This window comes from Stegostoma tigrinum, chromosome 6 (genome assembly GCF_030684315.1).
Source record: "Stegostoma tigrinum isolate sSteTig4 chromosome 6, sSteTig4.hap1, whole genome shotgun sequence".
Classification (NCBI taxonomy): domain Eukaryota; kingdom Metazoa; phylum Chordata; class Chondrichthyes; order Orectolobiformes; family Stegostomatidae; genus Stegostoma; species Stegostoma tigrinum.
Window position 1 is genome coordinate 67,129,236 of NC_081359.1, and position 17,636 is coordinate 67,146,871.

A 17,636-nucleotide genomic window follows, 5' to 3' on the forward strand; every position below is an offset into this window, starting at 1 on the left:
GAATTTGGGAAATTTTAAGAATCCATATTGAAGGAATTATCTATGAGAAGCATGAGACAGTGTATGCTGAAAATGGCAAGGTATGGACGGATAAGATAAACAGTGAAAGAAAAAACAAAAAATCTTAGCAGGAATCCAGAGCTTCACAGTTAATCCAACTGCCACTGTGTATAAGCCAATTGTTGCATAGTTAGGTTGTGGGTCAGCAAAATAAAATGCTTAAGCAATTCATCCCCTTTTCTGGGCAGTATTGATTAAGGAAAGATGGATGGCCAGTCTGCTCAAATTGACAAATTGCATTGTGGCCTCAACTATTCGTTCTATTTATGAATGACTTAGATGATTGAATAGAAAGCTGCATGTCTAAGTTGGCCAATTGAGTATTTTCATTTATGTGATGTGGGTGCTGCTGGTGGTGTGACCGTTTGTTGACCACCTGAGGGTGCCAGTTAGTAGTGAGACAGGAAGGTCTTAATGAGAAGATTTTTGTGGTGCAATGGTAATGCCTCAACCTCTGAGCCAAGAGAGCTGAGTTCAAGTCCTACTCCAGAGTAGTGCAACAGCGTCTCTGAACAGGTTGATTAGAAAGTTAAAGGCCTTAATGCCCTAAACTTAATCAAGATGGAGGTGAGAAGAGTAAGTTCCCCCGTTCCCTTCACTCACACACACGTATACTGTTCCCCAACATACTTGATTAATAGCCCATACTGCCACGAAACCTGACATGGGAGGTATGAAATTTTACCGGAAGAAATTCAAAGTGGAAGGAGAAAGTTGCTGCACAAATTAACAATGTTCTGTCTCTGTTACTATCTCTGCTTATTTTCATCATTTTCTCCAGTTATCTTTCTTTATCATACTTTTTATTTCTCAAATGAAAGGGCAAAATGATAAAGCAAAGGGGAGAGTAGAACAGAAATGATGGAGATGATGAGAGAAAAGGGGAAGAAGTATGGAAAAAGTAGAGAGAAGTGAGAGTGACTGAAAGGAGCTTGCATGAAAGAAAGAATGAATGAGGGAGATGAAAACAAAAATGGAGAGATGATGAGAAGGGAAGGAGGCAATTTGGATTGGTAAAAAGGAGGGAAAGGAAGAGAATGACCCAGAAGGCTCATGGAGAGACTGAAACATGAGCCGTCTATAAGCATTGCTTAATCCGCTGATTATTGCAACATTTTCTGTTTCTTATTTCATAATGTTCAATTCTCTAGTGGTTTGCACTGGCCTCATTGGCAGAAATTTTCAATTGAAGCTCCACTTCAGGATTTCAGAACAGAATTTAATATTGCACTAGTGATAAATTATTAGAAAGCAGTACCTTCAAAATATTAAGCTGAAAACTAGTCTACCACCATTTGCTCTTTTGTGACTCGGTTTAAAAAGCAAGAGTTCATTGCAGCCTGGCCATCCATCTTTCCTTAATCAATACTGCCAAGAAAAGGGGATGAATTGCTTAAGCATTTTATTTTGCTGACCCACAACCTAACTATTGCACCAATTGGCTTATGCGCAGTGGCAGTTGGATTATCTGTGAAGCTCTGGATTCCTGCTAAGATTTTTGTTTTTTCTTTCACTGTTTATTTTATCTTATCTGTCTATGTTCCTCTTTAATCTATTTTTTCTTTGTTTTCTTATTTTGTAAACTATTGGAATTTCCATGAATACTTAATTACTACAGCTTATCTTTTTTGTTGAGGCATCAATTCATAACCAGTCGGTGTCTCCCGAAGTATTCTATGAGCTTATGAGATATTTGCAGTATATTCAGTATATACAATAACATGAATGTCTATTTAATTCTTTAGTCCTCTCACTTTCCAATATTTTGCCTCTAAAGTTACAGCACATTTGATCATATTTATGAGATTGGTCTTCGAAATTGGACCCTTCAAAACTATGGCAAACAAACAAAAAATATAATGCTACAGTAAATTGTCTGTTGCAGCAAACAAAATAGTTTGTTTATATTTGTGTATGGTGACATTTCAGAGAACTTCTGACACCGCAGCAGCACTATGACTGGGGTTTGAGAGCACTGAAGACAGTCCTCAAGGGATGTGGAAATTTGCTTCAACAACTAAAGAAAAGCAAAACAAAAAGTAAGCATTCCAGTGGTTTTCATTAAAACTTAGATTAGTATCTGCATAAGTGCAAGAAGATTTGTTCATCAACAGCTAGATATGTGCTAATTTGAAGAAACACAATTATCTATTCAAATAAAGTTTGTCAATAAATAGAATAATTTAGAAATGCTGGAATTGTAAACCATGGACAGAAAATCATGGTCACACATAGTAACTTCTTTATCATGACCCTTCAGAACCTTGCATGTTTCAATCACTGCCTCTCATTTGCTAAATGTCAGATTGTATATAGTCTACAGAGAGCTTAGGCACAGATCGTTGCGTGAGAATATAATATTGTGGCAGTTGCAGAGATCTGTTCTGTAAAGGACGGGACTGGTTGCTAAATATTCCTGGATACAATGTGTTCAAGAAAGGTAGGCAAGCAAAAAAAAGAGGTAGAAGTACTGATTCAGGAGAATGTTACATTGCCAGGGAGAAAGGGTTACGGCTAATGATGCAATCTGTTTGGCTGGAGTTAAGAAACAATAGAGGGGCACGATTACATTTTTGGCTATGTAACATAGGGCCCCCAAGTAGTGGAAAGGATATAGTGAAGTGTCTTATTGAGAGATGCAAAAGCTGTAAAGCAGCATTAATTTTTGTTAATAACTGTGATAAAACTGCGATAGGGATAGTAAAAAGGGTAATGAGTGGGAAGAGTTTCTGAGATGTATTCAGGAGACATTGCTGGATTGTTGACTGCTTGATGCTATACTTGATCAGCTGCAGTCTTGGTGTCAAATGCAGTCAGACTGTCCACATTTCTTAAATTCAGCTGTTGTGTTCATGTTTGAGCCAAGGCTACAGTGGGGTCAGGAGCTGAGGAGCCCTCTCAGCAGAAGAGAGTCAAGAGCAGATTAATAAAAGTATTGAAAATCATGAGGGTCTGGATGGAATAGTTAGGAACAAACTGTTCCAGTTGACAAAGAATTCTGTTGCGGACCAGTGGACACTGACATAAGGTGAATGGCAAAACGTGATGACCTGAGAAAGTTTTTTTTAATGTACTTCCTGAGAGTTGATGGTGGCAGATTCCAATTGGATAAGTACTTGAAAAGAAAAAATAAGTTCCACTGAAAGGTTCAGAGAGTGAGGATCGCTTGTGCAGAGAACGAACACAATTGTAAAATGTGCAAATGGTCTCGTATACTTGTCGTCATTCTATGATTCACTGATCTGTAGATTTATATGTAATTTATTTCGCCTGTTTACAATTTAACAACACTTTCAACCTGTGGTGAACTCAGTGAACTTTCTTTGTACAATCTCAAAGGCAAGAATATCCTTCCATAGATACCAAGACTGTGGGCAGTTATATAAATGTAAAAAACCTTTCTTATTCTTATACTCCAATTCCCTTGTAGTAAAGATTAATGAGTCATTTGCCTTTCCACCTGTTTTTATACATGCATGCTAGCTTTCTGTGTTTGATTACCTTCAAGTCTTTCTGAAAATTAGCTTTCAGTCTAGAAGTAGTGATTACTGAAAATCCATTTCATGAGCTATACATGTACATTGAACCTTTTAAATACAAAATTCACTTATAATGCCTCTCTTCAATACAACTGTAATTCTGAATTATGTAAAACAATTACAGGTTATGTGAAAGGTTGTTAGAATTGGTTTCTTTGTGTAAACAAATCAAAGGAAAATGTTAATACTTAAACAGATCATCTGCTTAGCCCTGGAATTTTACAGAACATCACCTTGGAATATGCACAATGTAATTTTCCTTTTTTTTACAGTTGACGAAAGTCATATTGTTGTGCAAGCTCTGCGTCTTAACACAATGTCAAAACTGACATTTGCCGACTGTACAAGGTTTGATGCTTTGGTGAGGGATATTTTCCCTGGTGTTAACTTCAAAGATTTTGAATATGTAGACTTGGCTGCAGCTCTCCATGAGGCATTTGAGGAAGCAAACCTTGAAATTATACCCAACCAGGTAAATATGAAGTCAGCTAAAAATACTGAAACAATTATTTGGGTTATTTGAATATTACTGACTGATGTTATTTTGCTGTAGATGTGACAATGGAAATAAATTTATGTACAATGTTGTGGGATACATCAGGCAAATTAGCAAAGAAAGTGGCAAACTGATTTTTAATTATGAATATACTTATTCAAATCATCAATTAATGAGATTCCTTCAATTGTGTTATTAATGCATGATATTTGTGGAGATTTTTTTAATGCCTACTCCTAATTATCTTTTTGCATGGCTTTGAATTTCATACTTGTGATACCTTTTTGAAATCCTAAAAGTTGCTTGCTTAATTTAGTGTTACTCCAACTCTGATTTATTAGGCTGAACAACAGTGATTGACTCCCAGCCCATGATAATTGATCTATCTTCATTCTTCAACAAAATAAATTCAATACCACAAATGGGAAAATATTACTGAGACTGACGTTTAACTTGAAGGCCTTAAATTCACGCTTTCAGTAATTAGCTGACAGAATGAGACAGGGGCAGGGGCAGCAGATTCATGGGAGCACCTCAGCTAAAATCTTGGAACTCCTTTCCTAATGTCATTATTGGTGTACCTGCTCCCCATAAACTGCAGCTCACTGTCATCTTCTCTACATCACCATAGATAGGTTTGCTGACCTGGCAACTGACATGTGCATTTTGTGGAAGAACTAAAAAAAAGAAAACAAACTAGCCTGTCTTATCTGGCTATGGTAGCTTGAAAAGCCAAGCAGCCTTTTCCCTCTGCTGAACACGCAAAATTGTTGTCTCTCCATGGAAGTTATTATGTGTCATGCTGGAAACATCTTTAGTTAGGCTACATTTAGAGTATTATGTGCATTTTGGTTTCAACACTACAAGAAGATCATGGAGCCTTAAGAGATGTTGCCTGTTTGGACTGTATATGCTTTAAGGAGAAGTTGGATGAACTGGGACTGTTTTTACTAGACCATCAGAGACTATGGGGCGACCTGATAGAAGCATATAAAATTGAGAGCCTTGGATAGGGTAGGTGGTTGGAGTCTTCTTCCCAGGATGAAAACGTTGAATACTAGGGGCATAGATTCAAGGTGAGAAGGGATAAGTTTTAAGGAGATGTGTGAGGAAATTGTTTTGCTACTAGGGGAGGTAGATCCAGATATGTTAACATATTTAAGGGGCATTTCAACCGACAAATGGCAAGGGATACAGGGATTTGGACCACGTGCAGGCAGATACAATTAGCTTAGAATGCATCATGGTCAGCACAGACATGGTGGGTTGATGGCCTGTTCATTGCTATACTGTTCTATGTGCTATAACAGGAAGCCTGTAATCTGATTTCAGAATGGTCTCCGTGCTGCCTTCATTATGGCACATGAAACCCATTAATTGCACATCCATGGTCAAAATGCTAATTATCAGTCTATGGTTCCAAGTCCCTTTCATCCTAGAATAAATGAACATTTTACAGCACAACTGTTTACAACTCGATGCTAGCAAAGGTTTTCTTTGGGAGTTGTGGAGACAGTCTATGCATGGTGAAGCCCGAATCTGCTGCCACTGTCTTCACACCGTCTTCATACCTCACACCGTCTTTTTGAAAAAAATACAATTTAAGCCTTTCTTTGATCTCTAACAATCAAATCACTCAGGCTAAGTTTGGAACAGGCCACCTGACCCATCCATAAACCTTCACTTTAAAGTTACATTCCCAAATATTATAATCTTACATACCTGGCGATTGTAACAATTTTCAGATTTAGTCTCTAATTGAATGAATCCTTATTCAAAGCCCAAGTTGCTAGAATAATGGTAAACTGAAATTTTTTCCTGTCAATTCAGCAGTAGCAATTTCTGGGAAATCTATTATTATGCATTTGACAGAATGAGAGATTTTTCAAGAAATGCAGTTTTCTGTTTCTCTCCATGGTTAAAAAAGTTGTTAACAATCTCATCTACTTGATCATTAAATAAGAATATGTTTTCTCTGCTAAAACTCCTATAACTGCTGCAATTTTTCCAGATAAAGAAAGCTTTGGAACTTTTTGAACAACTACGCCAAAGAATGGGAGTCGTTATTGTGGGACCAAGTGGTGCTGGGAAATCGATACTATGGCGAATGTTACGGACAGCCCTTGGTAAAATAAACAAGGTAGTAAAGCAATACACAATGAATCCGAAAGCCATGCCACGCCAACATCTCCTGGGTCACATTGACATAGATACTCGAGAATGGTCTGATGGAGTGTTAACCAACAGTGCTCGCCAAGTTGTTCGAGAGCCACAGGGTAAGAAATTATGATGCAACTGATGTAAAACTGTTAGTTATCTGAAGATGGAAAGAATGTTTTAACATAAAACCAAGATAACAGTTGAAGTTGTAACTTCATTGTTAGTGATACCCTGCAGCATAATTTAAAATGACAATACAAATGTTTTTGGTTGTTTTGATTATTTAGATAAAGTTTTAATGCTACAAAAAATGTTGCTGTTGATTGGCCATTGCATTCTATTATATTTTATAGAGGTTTTGGATGGGTTGGAGTAATCTGTCCCTGAGTTCAGTTTGTGAGATGTCTGTGATTCTTTAATCAAAATAAATGCTTTTATCGCAACTCTTTAAGTAGTTTATTCACTGCATTGTTCCATTTTGTTAAATGTACTATACAAATATGTAATTTTTGTTTTGGTTTTTTGTTTATTATGTACAGTCTCAATTTTACTGTCAAAGTTGTTTTTACATGTACTCAAATTATCCTCTGTTGTTTAAAAATCTCTATACATAAGTAAGTAGCTCCTCCCCAAAACTACATACGCAATAAATTTCATTTTAACTGAGGTTGTAATGTGTCTAAACCAGGAAGGTCTCAGGTTTGACCCGTGATCTGTACAAGGCCGATCCTAGCTGTAATTTAGTGACATTGTACAATGGTCTTCATACCTCTGGATTGGGAAATTGTGGATGATCAACTCTATGGGAGTATCTACATTTCAAGGAGCACAGTAGTTCATGCAGGCAGCTACAAACACCACCTCAAGGACAATTAAGATCAGGCAATTATCGCTGGCCCTGTCGGCGGTACCCACATCCCATGAACAAATTTACAAAAGATACTTGCTCCTGATGGTGTTCTCAATATCTTCTTCTGGAAGTGTGGGACACCGGTGAATATAACCTTAAACCTTACAGTGAAACATGCTCAGATAAGTGTCTGGCATTCTATTTCCACCTACTGACATGACTTCATACCTTGCTATCAGAAGAGGATAAGAAAAACCATATGTAAACCATAAAAACAATTTGCATTCATACCGCACTTTTAATCCCATTAACAAGGTAAATAATTGACATTGAGCCATAAAAACAATATTAAGGCAAGTGACCGAACCTGAATAAAGGATTGAAGTAGGGCAGCATGGTGATTAGCACTGTTGTCTCATAGTACTAGGGACTTGAGTTCAATGTCGCCCTTGGGTGATTGTCTGAGCAGAGTTTGTACATTCTCCCTGTGTCTTCATGGGTTTCCTCTGGGTGCTTTGTTTTCCTCCCTCTGTCCAAGTATGTGTATGTTAGGTGAATTGGCCATGCCAAATTGCCCATTGTGTAGGTTAAGTGGATTAGTCATGGGAAATGCAGAGTTATATGGTCAGGGTAGGGTGGTAGGTTTGGGATGCTGTTTGGAGAGTCGGTATGGACTTGATGGGCTGAATGGCCTGCTTCCACACTGTAGGGATTTTATGAAGTAACTTAAAGACAGACTGGAAATCAGGGAGAAGTAATGAGGAAATTCCGGAGTATAGGGCCTAGGCTGTCTTGAGTGTATTTTCAGACTAACTCTACTTAGTCTTCCAAAGTAATACTACTGGAGTCCATGGAACTTTCTCCAATAATGCTTTGTTTTTACAGTTGGATCTACACAAACATGTTAGTTTCATATTAAACTAACACACCTACTCCCTTCCAGCTCTCCTACTTCTTCATTTGACTCTGATAGCATCATTATTTATACTTCTGCTTTTAATCTCATTACTCTATATCTCCCCAAAGTCTTTATCACCACTGTATGCACAATGTAAACATCTCCCACCACCAGGTATCCGACTTAACAGGGTTAGTTTCTGTGATTCTTTTGACCAATCTGGTTCTGAGCTCATCCTGTGGAGCTGAATAAACGCAACAGGCCAAGCAGCATCTTAGGAGCACAATGCTGCTTGGCCTGCTGTGTTCATCCAGCTCCACACTTTGTTATCTCGGATTTTCCAGCATCTGCAGTTCCCATTATCTCTGAGCTCATCCTGTGGTCTTGGATATACTTCAACTTTGCTTCCTTTAGTGTGAGCATTCTTCGCGTGGGTGATTTTAGACCGTGCTTCTTTTCCTTGTTCGGTGATATGATTTATTTCTAAAATCCTTATAATCTTTCTAATACATTGGTTTTTGTGATTTTGCTATGATCATTCCTTTCTCTTTTGGTTTCTTTATTCACTCACTATCCCTGGTTTGTGGCTGTGTTAACCCTAATCTTCTCTTGCTAAATCCAATCACAAATTCTTAAAAACCTAACCCATTATTGAAGGTTACATTCTCTGCTTCTGTTTAGATGTCCACTCCTGGATTATCTGTGATGGGGACATTGATCCTGAGTGGATTGAGTCCTTAAATTCGGTACTAGATGATAATCGGCTGCTTACCATGCCAAGTGGAGAAAGAATTCAGTTTGGACCAAATGTTAACTTTGTGTTTGAAACTCATGATCTCGGCTGCGCATCACCTGCTACAATATCCAGAATGGGCATGATCTTCCTGAGGTGATTATGCATTTGTTTCAGTTTGTTCTGTTAACTGTACTGCAGCTTTGACCAGTATCTGGGTAAAGGCACTAGCAATATTTCTTAAATATCTTGACCATTAAAGTCATTGATTTAATTGAGTAAATGCTGTACTAATGGTGTAGGATATCACAATCAACAATAAGATGGTGACCAGTTCATCTGTTGTGAAATAATTTTGGTTAGGATAGCGCAGAGAACTCAAAGCTCTTTTCCCAATAGTGATATAAAATCTTTCTTCGCCACTTGAGAAGGAAGACACGGTTTATGTTTAATGTTTCATCTGAAAAATGACACTGCTATCATTGTAATATTGTCTTGGTGCATAACGGGCTATATACTCAAGTCTCTGAAGTTGGGTGTGAACATACATTCTTATAACTTGGAGGTTAGTGCAATTATCAAGCTGAGGCTGACAGTATTTGGAGAATCTTTAATCACTGCAGTTCCTGACATTGATTAGCCAGGAACATTTGCCTATGTGCTTCTGAACCCCGTTGTGGCCAGTTTTTGAAGTTTCTCCTGAGTGCTATTTTGTTTCCGAGCCAATTTAACACTGCCATTCTAACCACATAATTGGAATATCAGTGATATTTGTTTTCATGTGTTGTAAAAGTACTTCTTCAAGAGTTGTAACTTCAATAAATATAGCTGCAATTTTCACCATGCAAGTAGAATGTCAACTTTGATTCTCTTTTTTTCTGAATTATACAGTTGTTAAGTTGATTAACTCCACCTTAAGATCATAATTACATATTTATTTTATTATTTCATGTAAATGAATGTCATTGACTTGGTCAGCATTTGTTGCCCATTCTTAATTGTCCTGAGAAGGCAACAATGAACTACCTTCTTGAACCATTGCAATTTATCTGGTTCAGATATATTAATCGTGCAGTTTAGAAGGGTATTCTGGTATTTTCGTGCTATGGCAATACAAGAATATTTTCCCAAGTTAGGATGGTGCGTGGCTTGGAGGTGAATTTGTAGATGGTGTACCTATGCATCTGCTGCCCTTGTTTATCGGTTTGGAAAATGCCATTGATAAAGCATCTTGCAGATGCTACATGCAGCTGCATTTGTATTGTGTTGGTGGAGAGCGTTAATGTTGAGGACATTAGATAGGGCACTAATCAAGTGGGCAACTTTGCCCTGGACGCAGTTGAGCCTCTTGGTTGCTGTTGGAGGTGGAGTTATCTAGCCAGTGGAGAGTATTCCATCAAATTCTTGACATGACCTTATAGATAGATGGTGAACAGACTTTGGGAAATTAGAAGGTACATTACTCACTGCAGAACTCCTAGCTTCTGACCACCTCTTACAGCCTCAAGACCACCTCTGAGATTACCTTGAGTTTTGAATTTATAAATGGGAGTGAAAGAATACCAAATATTTTCACCACTATCCTAGAACTGGGTCAATATATAAAAGATCTAAAAATGGCACATAGTTCTATTTGTCTAATTGGCATATGCAATAATTTATACAACCAGTGAATGAATTAGAAAGGTTTTTTGCATAGCTTTCCCTACTCAACTCCATCAGTTCAACTGGCCATAGAGTCAAACAGGCTGGAAACAGACCCTTTCGTCCAACTAGCCCATGCCTGCCATTTTACCAAATAAAACTATTCCTTTATCCCTCCAAACCTTTCCTATTCATGCACTTATTCAAATATCTTTTAAATGCTATAACTATACCACCTCCTCTGGCAGTTTATTCCACACATAAACCACTCTGTGTGTAAAAAAGGTTTCCCCTCATTTTTATAAAAATCTTTCTCATCTCACCTTAAAAATATGCCCCCTAGTTTTGAACTCCTTCACATGAGGGAAAAGACCCTTGCTATTCATCTTAACCATGCCCCTCACGATTTTATAAACCTTTACAAAGTCCCTTCTTACACTCCAGTGAAGAAAGTCCCAGCCTATTTTTATAACTCAAACCCTCCATTCTTGGCAACATCCTGGTAACATTTTTTTCTGAATGCTCTCCAATTTAATAATGTCCATCCTATAGCACGGTCACCAGGACTGCACACAGTACTCCAGAAGATGCCTCTCCAATGCCCTGCACAACCTCGACATGACATCACATCTCCTACTCAAAGGTCTAAGCAATGAAAGTAAATGTCCCTTAAATTATCCTTGAAAGTTGCCACCCAGGTTGACAGGGCTGTTAAGAAGGCATACAGTGTTTTAGCTTTTATTAATAGAGGGATCGAGTTCTGGAACCAGAGGTTATGCTGCAGCTGTACAAAACTCTGGTGCGGCTGCACTTGGAGTATTGCTTACAGTTCTGGTCACCGCGTTATAAGAAGGATGTGGAAGCTTTGGAAAGGGTGCAGAGGAGATTTACTAGGATGCTGCCTGGAATGGAGGGAATGTCTTATGAGGAAAGGCTGAAGGACTTGAAGCTGTTTTCATTAGAGAGAAGAAGGTTGAGAGGTGACTTAATTGAAACATATAAGATAATCAGAGGGTTAGATAGGGTGGATAGGGAGAGCCTTTTTCCTAGGATGGTGACGGCGAGCATGAGGGGGCACAGCTTTAAATTGAGGGGTGAAAGATATAGGACAGATGTCAGAGGTAGCTTCTTTACTCAGAGAGTAGTAAGGGAATGGAACGCTTTGCCTGCAACAGTAATGGATTCGCCAACTTTAGGTACATTTAAGTCGTCATTGGATAAGCATATGGACGTACATGGAATAGTGTAGGTTAGATGGGCTTGAGATAGGTATGACAGGTCGGCACAACATCGAGGGCCGAAGGGCCTGTACTGTGCTGTAATGTTCTATGTTCTGTGTCCCAAATGCCTGTTTAACCACCCTGTGATGCAAACTTCAAAGAATTATGTACCTGAACCCCTAAATCTCACTTTTCTACAAACATGGAGCCTGACCCTTAGCTATGTAAGTTCTGCTCTTGTTTATTTTATCAAAATGCAGTATCTCACATTTATCCAAATTAAATTTCACGTGCCGCTCCTTAGCCCATTGACCTAATTGATCAAGATCTCTTTATATTCTTAGATAACCTTCTTCACTGACCACCATACCAACAATTTTGGCGTCATCCGCAAACTTATTAACCAGACATCTTATATTCTTATCCGAATTCTTTATATAAATGACAAACAAAAATTGACCTAGTACCAATGCTTGTGGAATACTGCTGAGCACAGGCCTCCAGTCTAAAAAACAGCCCTCCATCATCACCGTCTGTCTCTTACCATAAAGCCAAATCTGTATCTAGTTGCAAGGTCTGCCTGAATCCCATGTGATCTAACTTTACTAATTAATTTGCCGTGCAGAACCTGGTTAAAGGCTTTGCTAAAGACCATGTAAATAACATGTACCGCTGTGCCCTCATCAATCTTTTTGGTTACTTACTCAAAAAAACTCAGTCATATTTGTAGTAAATAAGAGAACTCAATCTGGGCTTGTGGCTTTCTGCCTCACATTGGGTGATTTTTCTTCTTAAACGTATATACTTAAAATACATTTTATTAGTTTTTGCCCATTCATTAAACCTTTATTAAAACCCCTGCAGACTACATCAAATGTGCTACACTCATCCTAGCTCATTGGGAAACTTTCTGAAGTGTAACGCCTTGAATCTGTTTCTGACTGTCCTGAGGTTTTGCATTGGATCATAGGATTTAGAAGTAGGATTAGCCATTTAGCCCGAAAAGCCTGCTGAGCCCTTCAATTTGATTATGGATGATCTGGCTGTGCTTTTAACTATTTTTATGCCTGATCCACATAATTCTTAACTTCTTTGTCTATCACAAATATATCTAATTCTGCCCTGGGTGAATTCACTGATAACCTCCACCACATTCTGGGGAAAAAAAACTGCGAATACTAGTGACCCCTGAGAGGCAAAGAAATTCTTCTCGCTGTTATGAAAGGAAGACTTCTGTTCTTAAACTGTATCCCCTTGTTCTAGTCTCAATTAGAAAAGCAAACATCCTCCTGGCATTTACCCATTCAAGTTCTCTCCATATCTTGTGTGTTTCAATTAGGTCTCACCCTTCCACACTCTGTCGTACAGACATTTCCAACTCGCTACTTTGTATGAGTTTGCCGCTTGTTATGATGGTTGTCATCACAATCCTGTTTAACTGTAAGAATCTACAAGGTCTGCATTTTGCAAGAGAAAGAACGTTACTTGGTCCTTCTAGAGGTTTCTCATGCAGTAAGCCATATCATGTTATCTATGTATTAGCAACTCGTTATAGGTTACATTAATACAATAGGCATTGTTACAGAGAATTTGAAAAGGATCAGATGTTCAGTCTCACGCATTTAAAATCCTGATCTGAGGTACATACAAGACCATATGACAACAACATCATTGTTGCTGGTGCACTACAAAGCATGAACACTTTGTGTCTAGCTGTGGGAACCACTCTTTAGGAAGATGTGACGGCATTAGACAAGTTCAGAAAAAAAATCGCAAGAATGGTTCCAGGGATGAGGAGCTTCACTTACACGGATTGAAGAAATTGGGACTGTTTCCTTGGAGAAGATAAGGTTGAAGGGAGGTTTAACAGAGCATTCAAAAATGAGGGTTTGGACTGTGTATAGAAGGAAAAAAGTGTTAGGGTTAAGGACAAGTTGATGCAAATAAAGGAAGAAAAGGCAACCTGAGAGAAATTTTTGCAAGCACTTTTTTTAGGGTTGGGTAGAGGCAGGTTTAATTGAGACAATCAAGAAGGAATTAGATTATTATCTGAAAAGAATGAAAGTTTATGGGGAGAAGGTGGGATAGTGGCATGCCTTAAATTGCTCATTGGTACAGCTGGGAGAATATTATAGGTTGAATTGCCCCCCCTTATATCAAATCATACACCACAGAAATGAACCCTTTAGTTCAACTCTATGCGTCAACCTGACTCCCCAATCTGACCTAGCCCCATTTGCCAGCATTTGGACCAAATCCCTCTAATCCCTTCCTGTTCGTAAAGTCATGAGGGGCATGGAAACGGTGAATAGCCAAGATCGTTCTCCTCAGGTAGGGGTAACCAAAAACTAGAGGGCATAGGTTTTAAGTGAGAGCGGAAAGATTCAAAGAGGACCTGAGGGGTAACTTTTTCACACAGGGAATGGTGTGTGTATGGAATGAGCTCCCAAAGAAAGTGGTAGAGGCGTACAATTACAACAGTTAAAAGGCATCTGGACGGGCATATGAATAGGAAGGGTTTAGAGGGGTCTTTGACAGTTCAGTGATTCTGTTATATGCAAAACTATAGAATTCAACTTGAAGCATAATTGAAGTCTTCTTGGCTGCACTGAACCCATTTAATAAACAGCATTTTTGATAACAAGATTTTGAATGCGTTTTTAGGGGTAAAATGAGGCCAGTCAGAGGCTTTGCCATAAACCACGACAGAGTCAAACTTCAATTCTGTTTTCACTTTCGAGGCAAAACAAATGGAGGAAAAATCTGTCAGTTTGTGATCTCCAGTATGTTACAGTTGACTGTTTAAAATTCTTAAGACGACTAACATAATTTTCTCGGTTTCAAAAATGATGTATGTTAACAGTGTGGAAAAGAAGTATTTGTTTTTATTAAATAAATCATCTTACAAAAATAAAAGTATATCTGATCCTTTCAATTTTTTAGTGATGAAGATACGGACGTAAGTTCTTTGGTGAAATCATGGCTGCGAAACCAGGTCGATGAATGCCGCAGCAATCTTGAAAGCTGGACAGGAGACTACTTTGAGAAATGTTTGAACTGGGTTTTAAAGCAGGTAATTGGCCATTATGAATTCTCTTTTTTGCCAATCGGCTTCTTTTTTATTCATACATGGAATATGGCTTCGCTGGCTAGTTAATTGTCTATCCCTAATTGCCCAGAGGGCAGTTAAGGGTCAGCGATATAGCTGTGGGTCTGCAGTGACATATATACCGGACCAGCATATTTCCTTCCCTAACACACAGTAGTGAACCAACTGGGTCTTTCTTACAATCGACAAGGTCGTCATTAGACTTCTGAATCCAGATTTTTATTAAACTTAAGGAATCTGCCATGGTGGGACTCGAACCTAGGTCCCCAGAACTTTTCTGGGTTTCTGGATTAAGTAGTCCAGTAGTAATACCATTAGCTCATCACCTAGATAAGGGCATATGATCTATTTTTAGGTCATTATTTGCCTTTTTTTTATCATTAATCTAGCTCCTACTTACACTGTTAGATTCCCACACTTGGGTGAACTTAGACAGAATTGTTGAGCAGGTTCTGTAAACCGTCCAAGGGCTTGTCAGAAGGAGTGATTACTAAGGACTAGTGGCAGTACAATTTTAATGGAGCTGAAGGTTATGGTGGGTGCAAACTGCCAGATTGGCCAGGACAGGCATTGGAATAGTTGTTTAGAAGTGATGAAAATCAATCTGATCTCATTCCTGGTTTCAATATTTGCCTTTTTAAGACAGATTCTAATTGAAAAGGGAGTCAAAGCGGGAAACTGAAAAAGGAAAATGATTCTTGCAGTTTGTAAGGAAAGTAACACTGCAACTGTGATTGGAATGTAATACTTCTGGTTGTTTGCCAATACTTGCACGACACTACCAGGTCTCATTGAATGTTCCCCTCTCAATTTGCAGCCATTCAAATAGTAGTCTGCCTTCCTATTTTTGTCATCAAAGTGGATAACCTCACATCAATTATACAGCAGCTGCTGTATATTTTTCCACAACCATAGCCTGTCCAAATCACACTACAATACTTATGCAGCCTCCTAACAGCTCATCCTTCCACCCAGCTTTGTGTCATTTGCAAATTGAGATATTACATTTTGTTCCCACTTCTAAATCATTTAACATAGCACCAACCCCTGTAGTCACTGCCTGCCGTTTCAGAAAAAGACGCATTTTTTCCTACTTTTTGTTTCTCTCTGCTAATTTTCAATTTATCTCAAAGTACTAATCCTCATCCCATGTGCTTTAATTATACACATTAATGTCTTATGTGGGATTTTGTTGAAACCCGTCTGAAATTCCAAAGAAACTACATTCACTGGCTCCCCTGATCAACTCCAGTAGTTTCTTCAACTCCTGAAGAATTCCAGTAAGGTTTGTCATTTCCATTTTGTAAATCCATGCTGAACTAATGACTCTGATTCTACCACTGTTTTTGAAGACCTGTTCTATAAAATCCTTGATAATGCACTTTAGCATCTTTCCCACTGCTGATGTCAGACCCTTTGGTTTATAATTCCCTGTGTTCTGTCTAGCTGCTTTTTTAAATGGTGGGATTACATTAGATACCCTCCAATCTGTAGGAACTGTTCCAGAGTCTAAAAGATTTTTGGAAGATAACCACCAATGCATCCACAATTCTAAGGGCAACTTCCTCAAGTACTCTGAGATATAGATTATTGAATCTTGGGGATTCATCAACATACAATCTCACCAAATTCCCAAACACTATTTCGTTACTGACAGATTTGCTTCATTTCCTCCCTCTCAGTAAACCCTGTGCTTTCCCCCCATGTTATTTGTGTTCTTCTTTGTGAAAACAGAAGTGAAGTATGATCTTTGTTCGTCAACTATTTCTTTGTTCACCATTATAAATTTCCCTGTTTCTGACTCGAGGGGACCTGCGTTAGTTTTCACTGATATTTTTTCTCTTTATGTATCCAGAGAAGCATTCACAGTCAGTTTTTGCATTCCCTGCAAGGTTACTGTCATACTTTATTTTCCCCTTCTTAATCGATCCCTCAGTCCTCCTTTGCTGACTTCTAAACTCTTCTCATTCCTCAGCTATGTTGTTTTTCTCTTGCCAATTCGTTTGCCTTTTTTTCTATTTAATACTATTTCAAACTTCCCTTGTAAGCCATGGTTTGTTTTCTTTTCACTGTTCTGTTTGTACTCTTGTGCCAGACAGGAATAAACAACCTTTGTAGCAAGAGATTTTGCGTTTTGAAAGAATGTGTGACTGACATTAATGGCATTTATGCTGAGTAGACTGTCAAATCAATTTGTAAGTTGAGGCACTTTGGTAGGAGTAACCGGAATGCAAAGTACAGGGCTAATGGTAAGATTCTTGGTAGTGTAGATGAGCAGAGAGATCTCGGTGTCCATGTACACAGATCCTTGAAAGTTGCCACCCAGGTTGACAGGGCTGTTAAGAAGGCATACAGTGTTTTAGCTTTTAATAACAGAGAGATCGAGTTCCGGAACCAAGAGGTTATGGTGAACCTGTACAAAACTCTGGTGCGGCCGCACTTGGAGTATTGTGTACAGTTCTGGTCACCGCATTATAAGAAGGATGTGGAAGCTTTGGAAAGGGTGCGGAGGAGATTTACTAGGATGTTGCCTGGTATGGAGGGAAGGTCTTACGAGGAAAGGCCGAGGGACTTGAGGCTGTTTTCATTAGAGAGGAGAAGGTTGAGAGGTGACTTAATTGAAACATATAAAATAATCAGAGGGTTAGATAGGGTGGATAGGGAGAGCCTTTTTCCTAGGATGGTGACGGCGAGCACGAGGGGGCACAGCTTTAAATTGAGGGGTGAAAGATATAGGACAGATGTCAGAGGTAGTTTCTTTACTCAGAGAGTAGTAAGGGAATGGAACACTTTGCCTGCAACAGTAGTAGATTCGCCAACTTCGAGTACATTTAAGTCTACATTGGACAAGCATATGGACGTACATGGAATAGTGTAGGTTAGATGGGCTTGAGATCGGTATGACGGGTCGGCACAACATCGAGGGC

General features: G+C 38.7%; 1 protein-coding gene across 2 annotated transcripts in view; it reads left to right on the top strand.

The window, feature by feature from the left end:
- The window catches only part of dync2h1 (dynein cytoplasmic 2 heavy chain 1), a 541,347-nt gene that overhangs the window by 118,733 nt on the left and 404,978 nt on the right, over positions 1 to 17,636 (top strand). For both annotated transcript variants that reach the window (XM_059646623.1, XM_059646624.1), the window contains exons 37-41: positions 1,990 to 2,099; positions 3,872 to 4,071; positions 6,107 to 6,371; positions 8,685 to 8,892; positions 14,544 to 14,673. In XM_059646623.1, the coding sequence (XP_059502606.1) occupies positions 1,990 to 2,099; positions 3,872 to 4,071; positions 6,107 to 6,371; positions 8,685 to 8,892; positions 14,544 to 14,673 (913 nt within the window). The remainder of the gene's footprint in view (positions 1 to 1,989; positions 2,100 to 3,871; positions 4,072 to 6,106; positions 6,372 to 8,684; positions 8,893 to 14,543; positions 14,674 to 17,636) is intronic.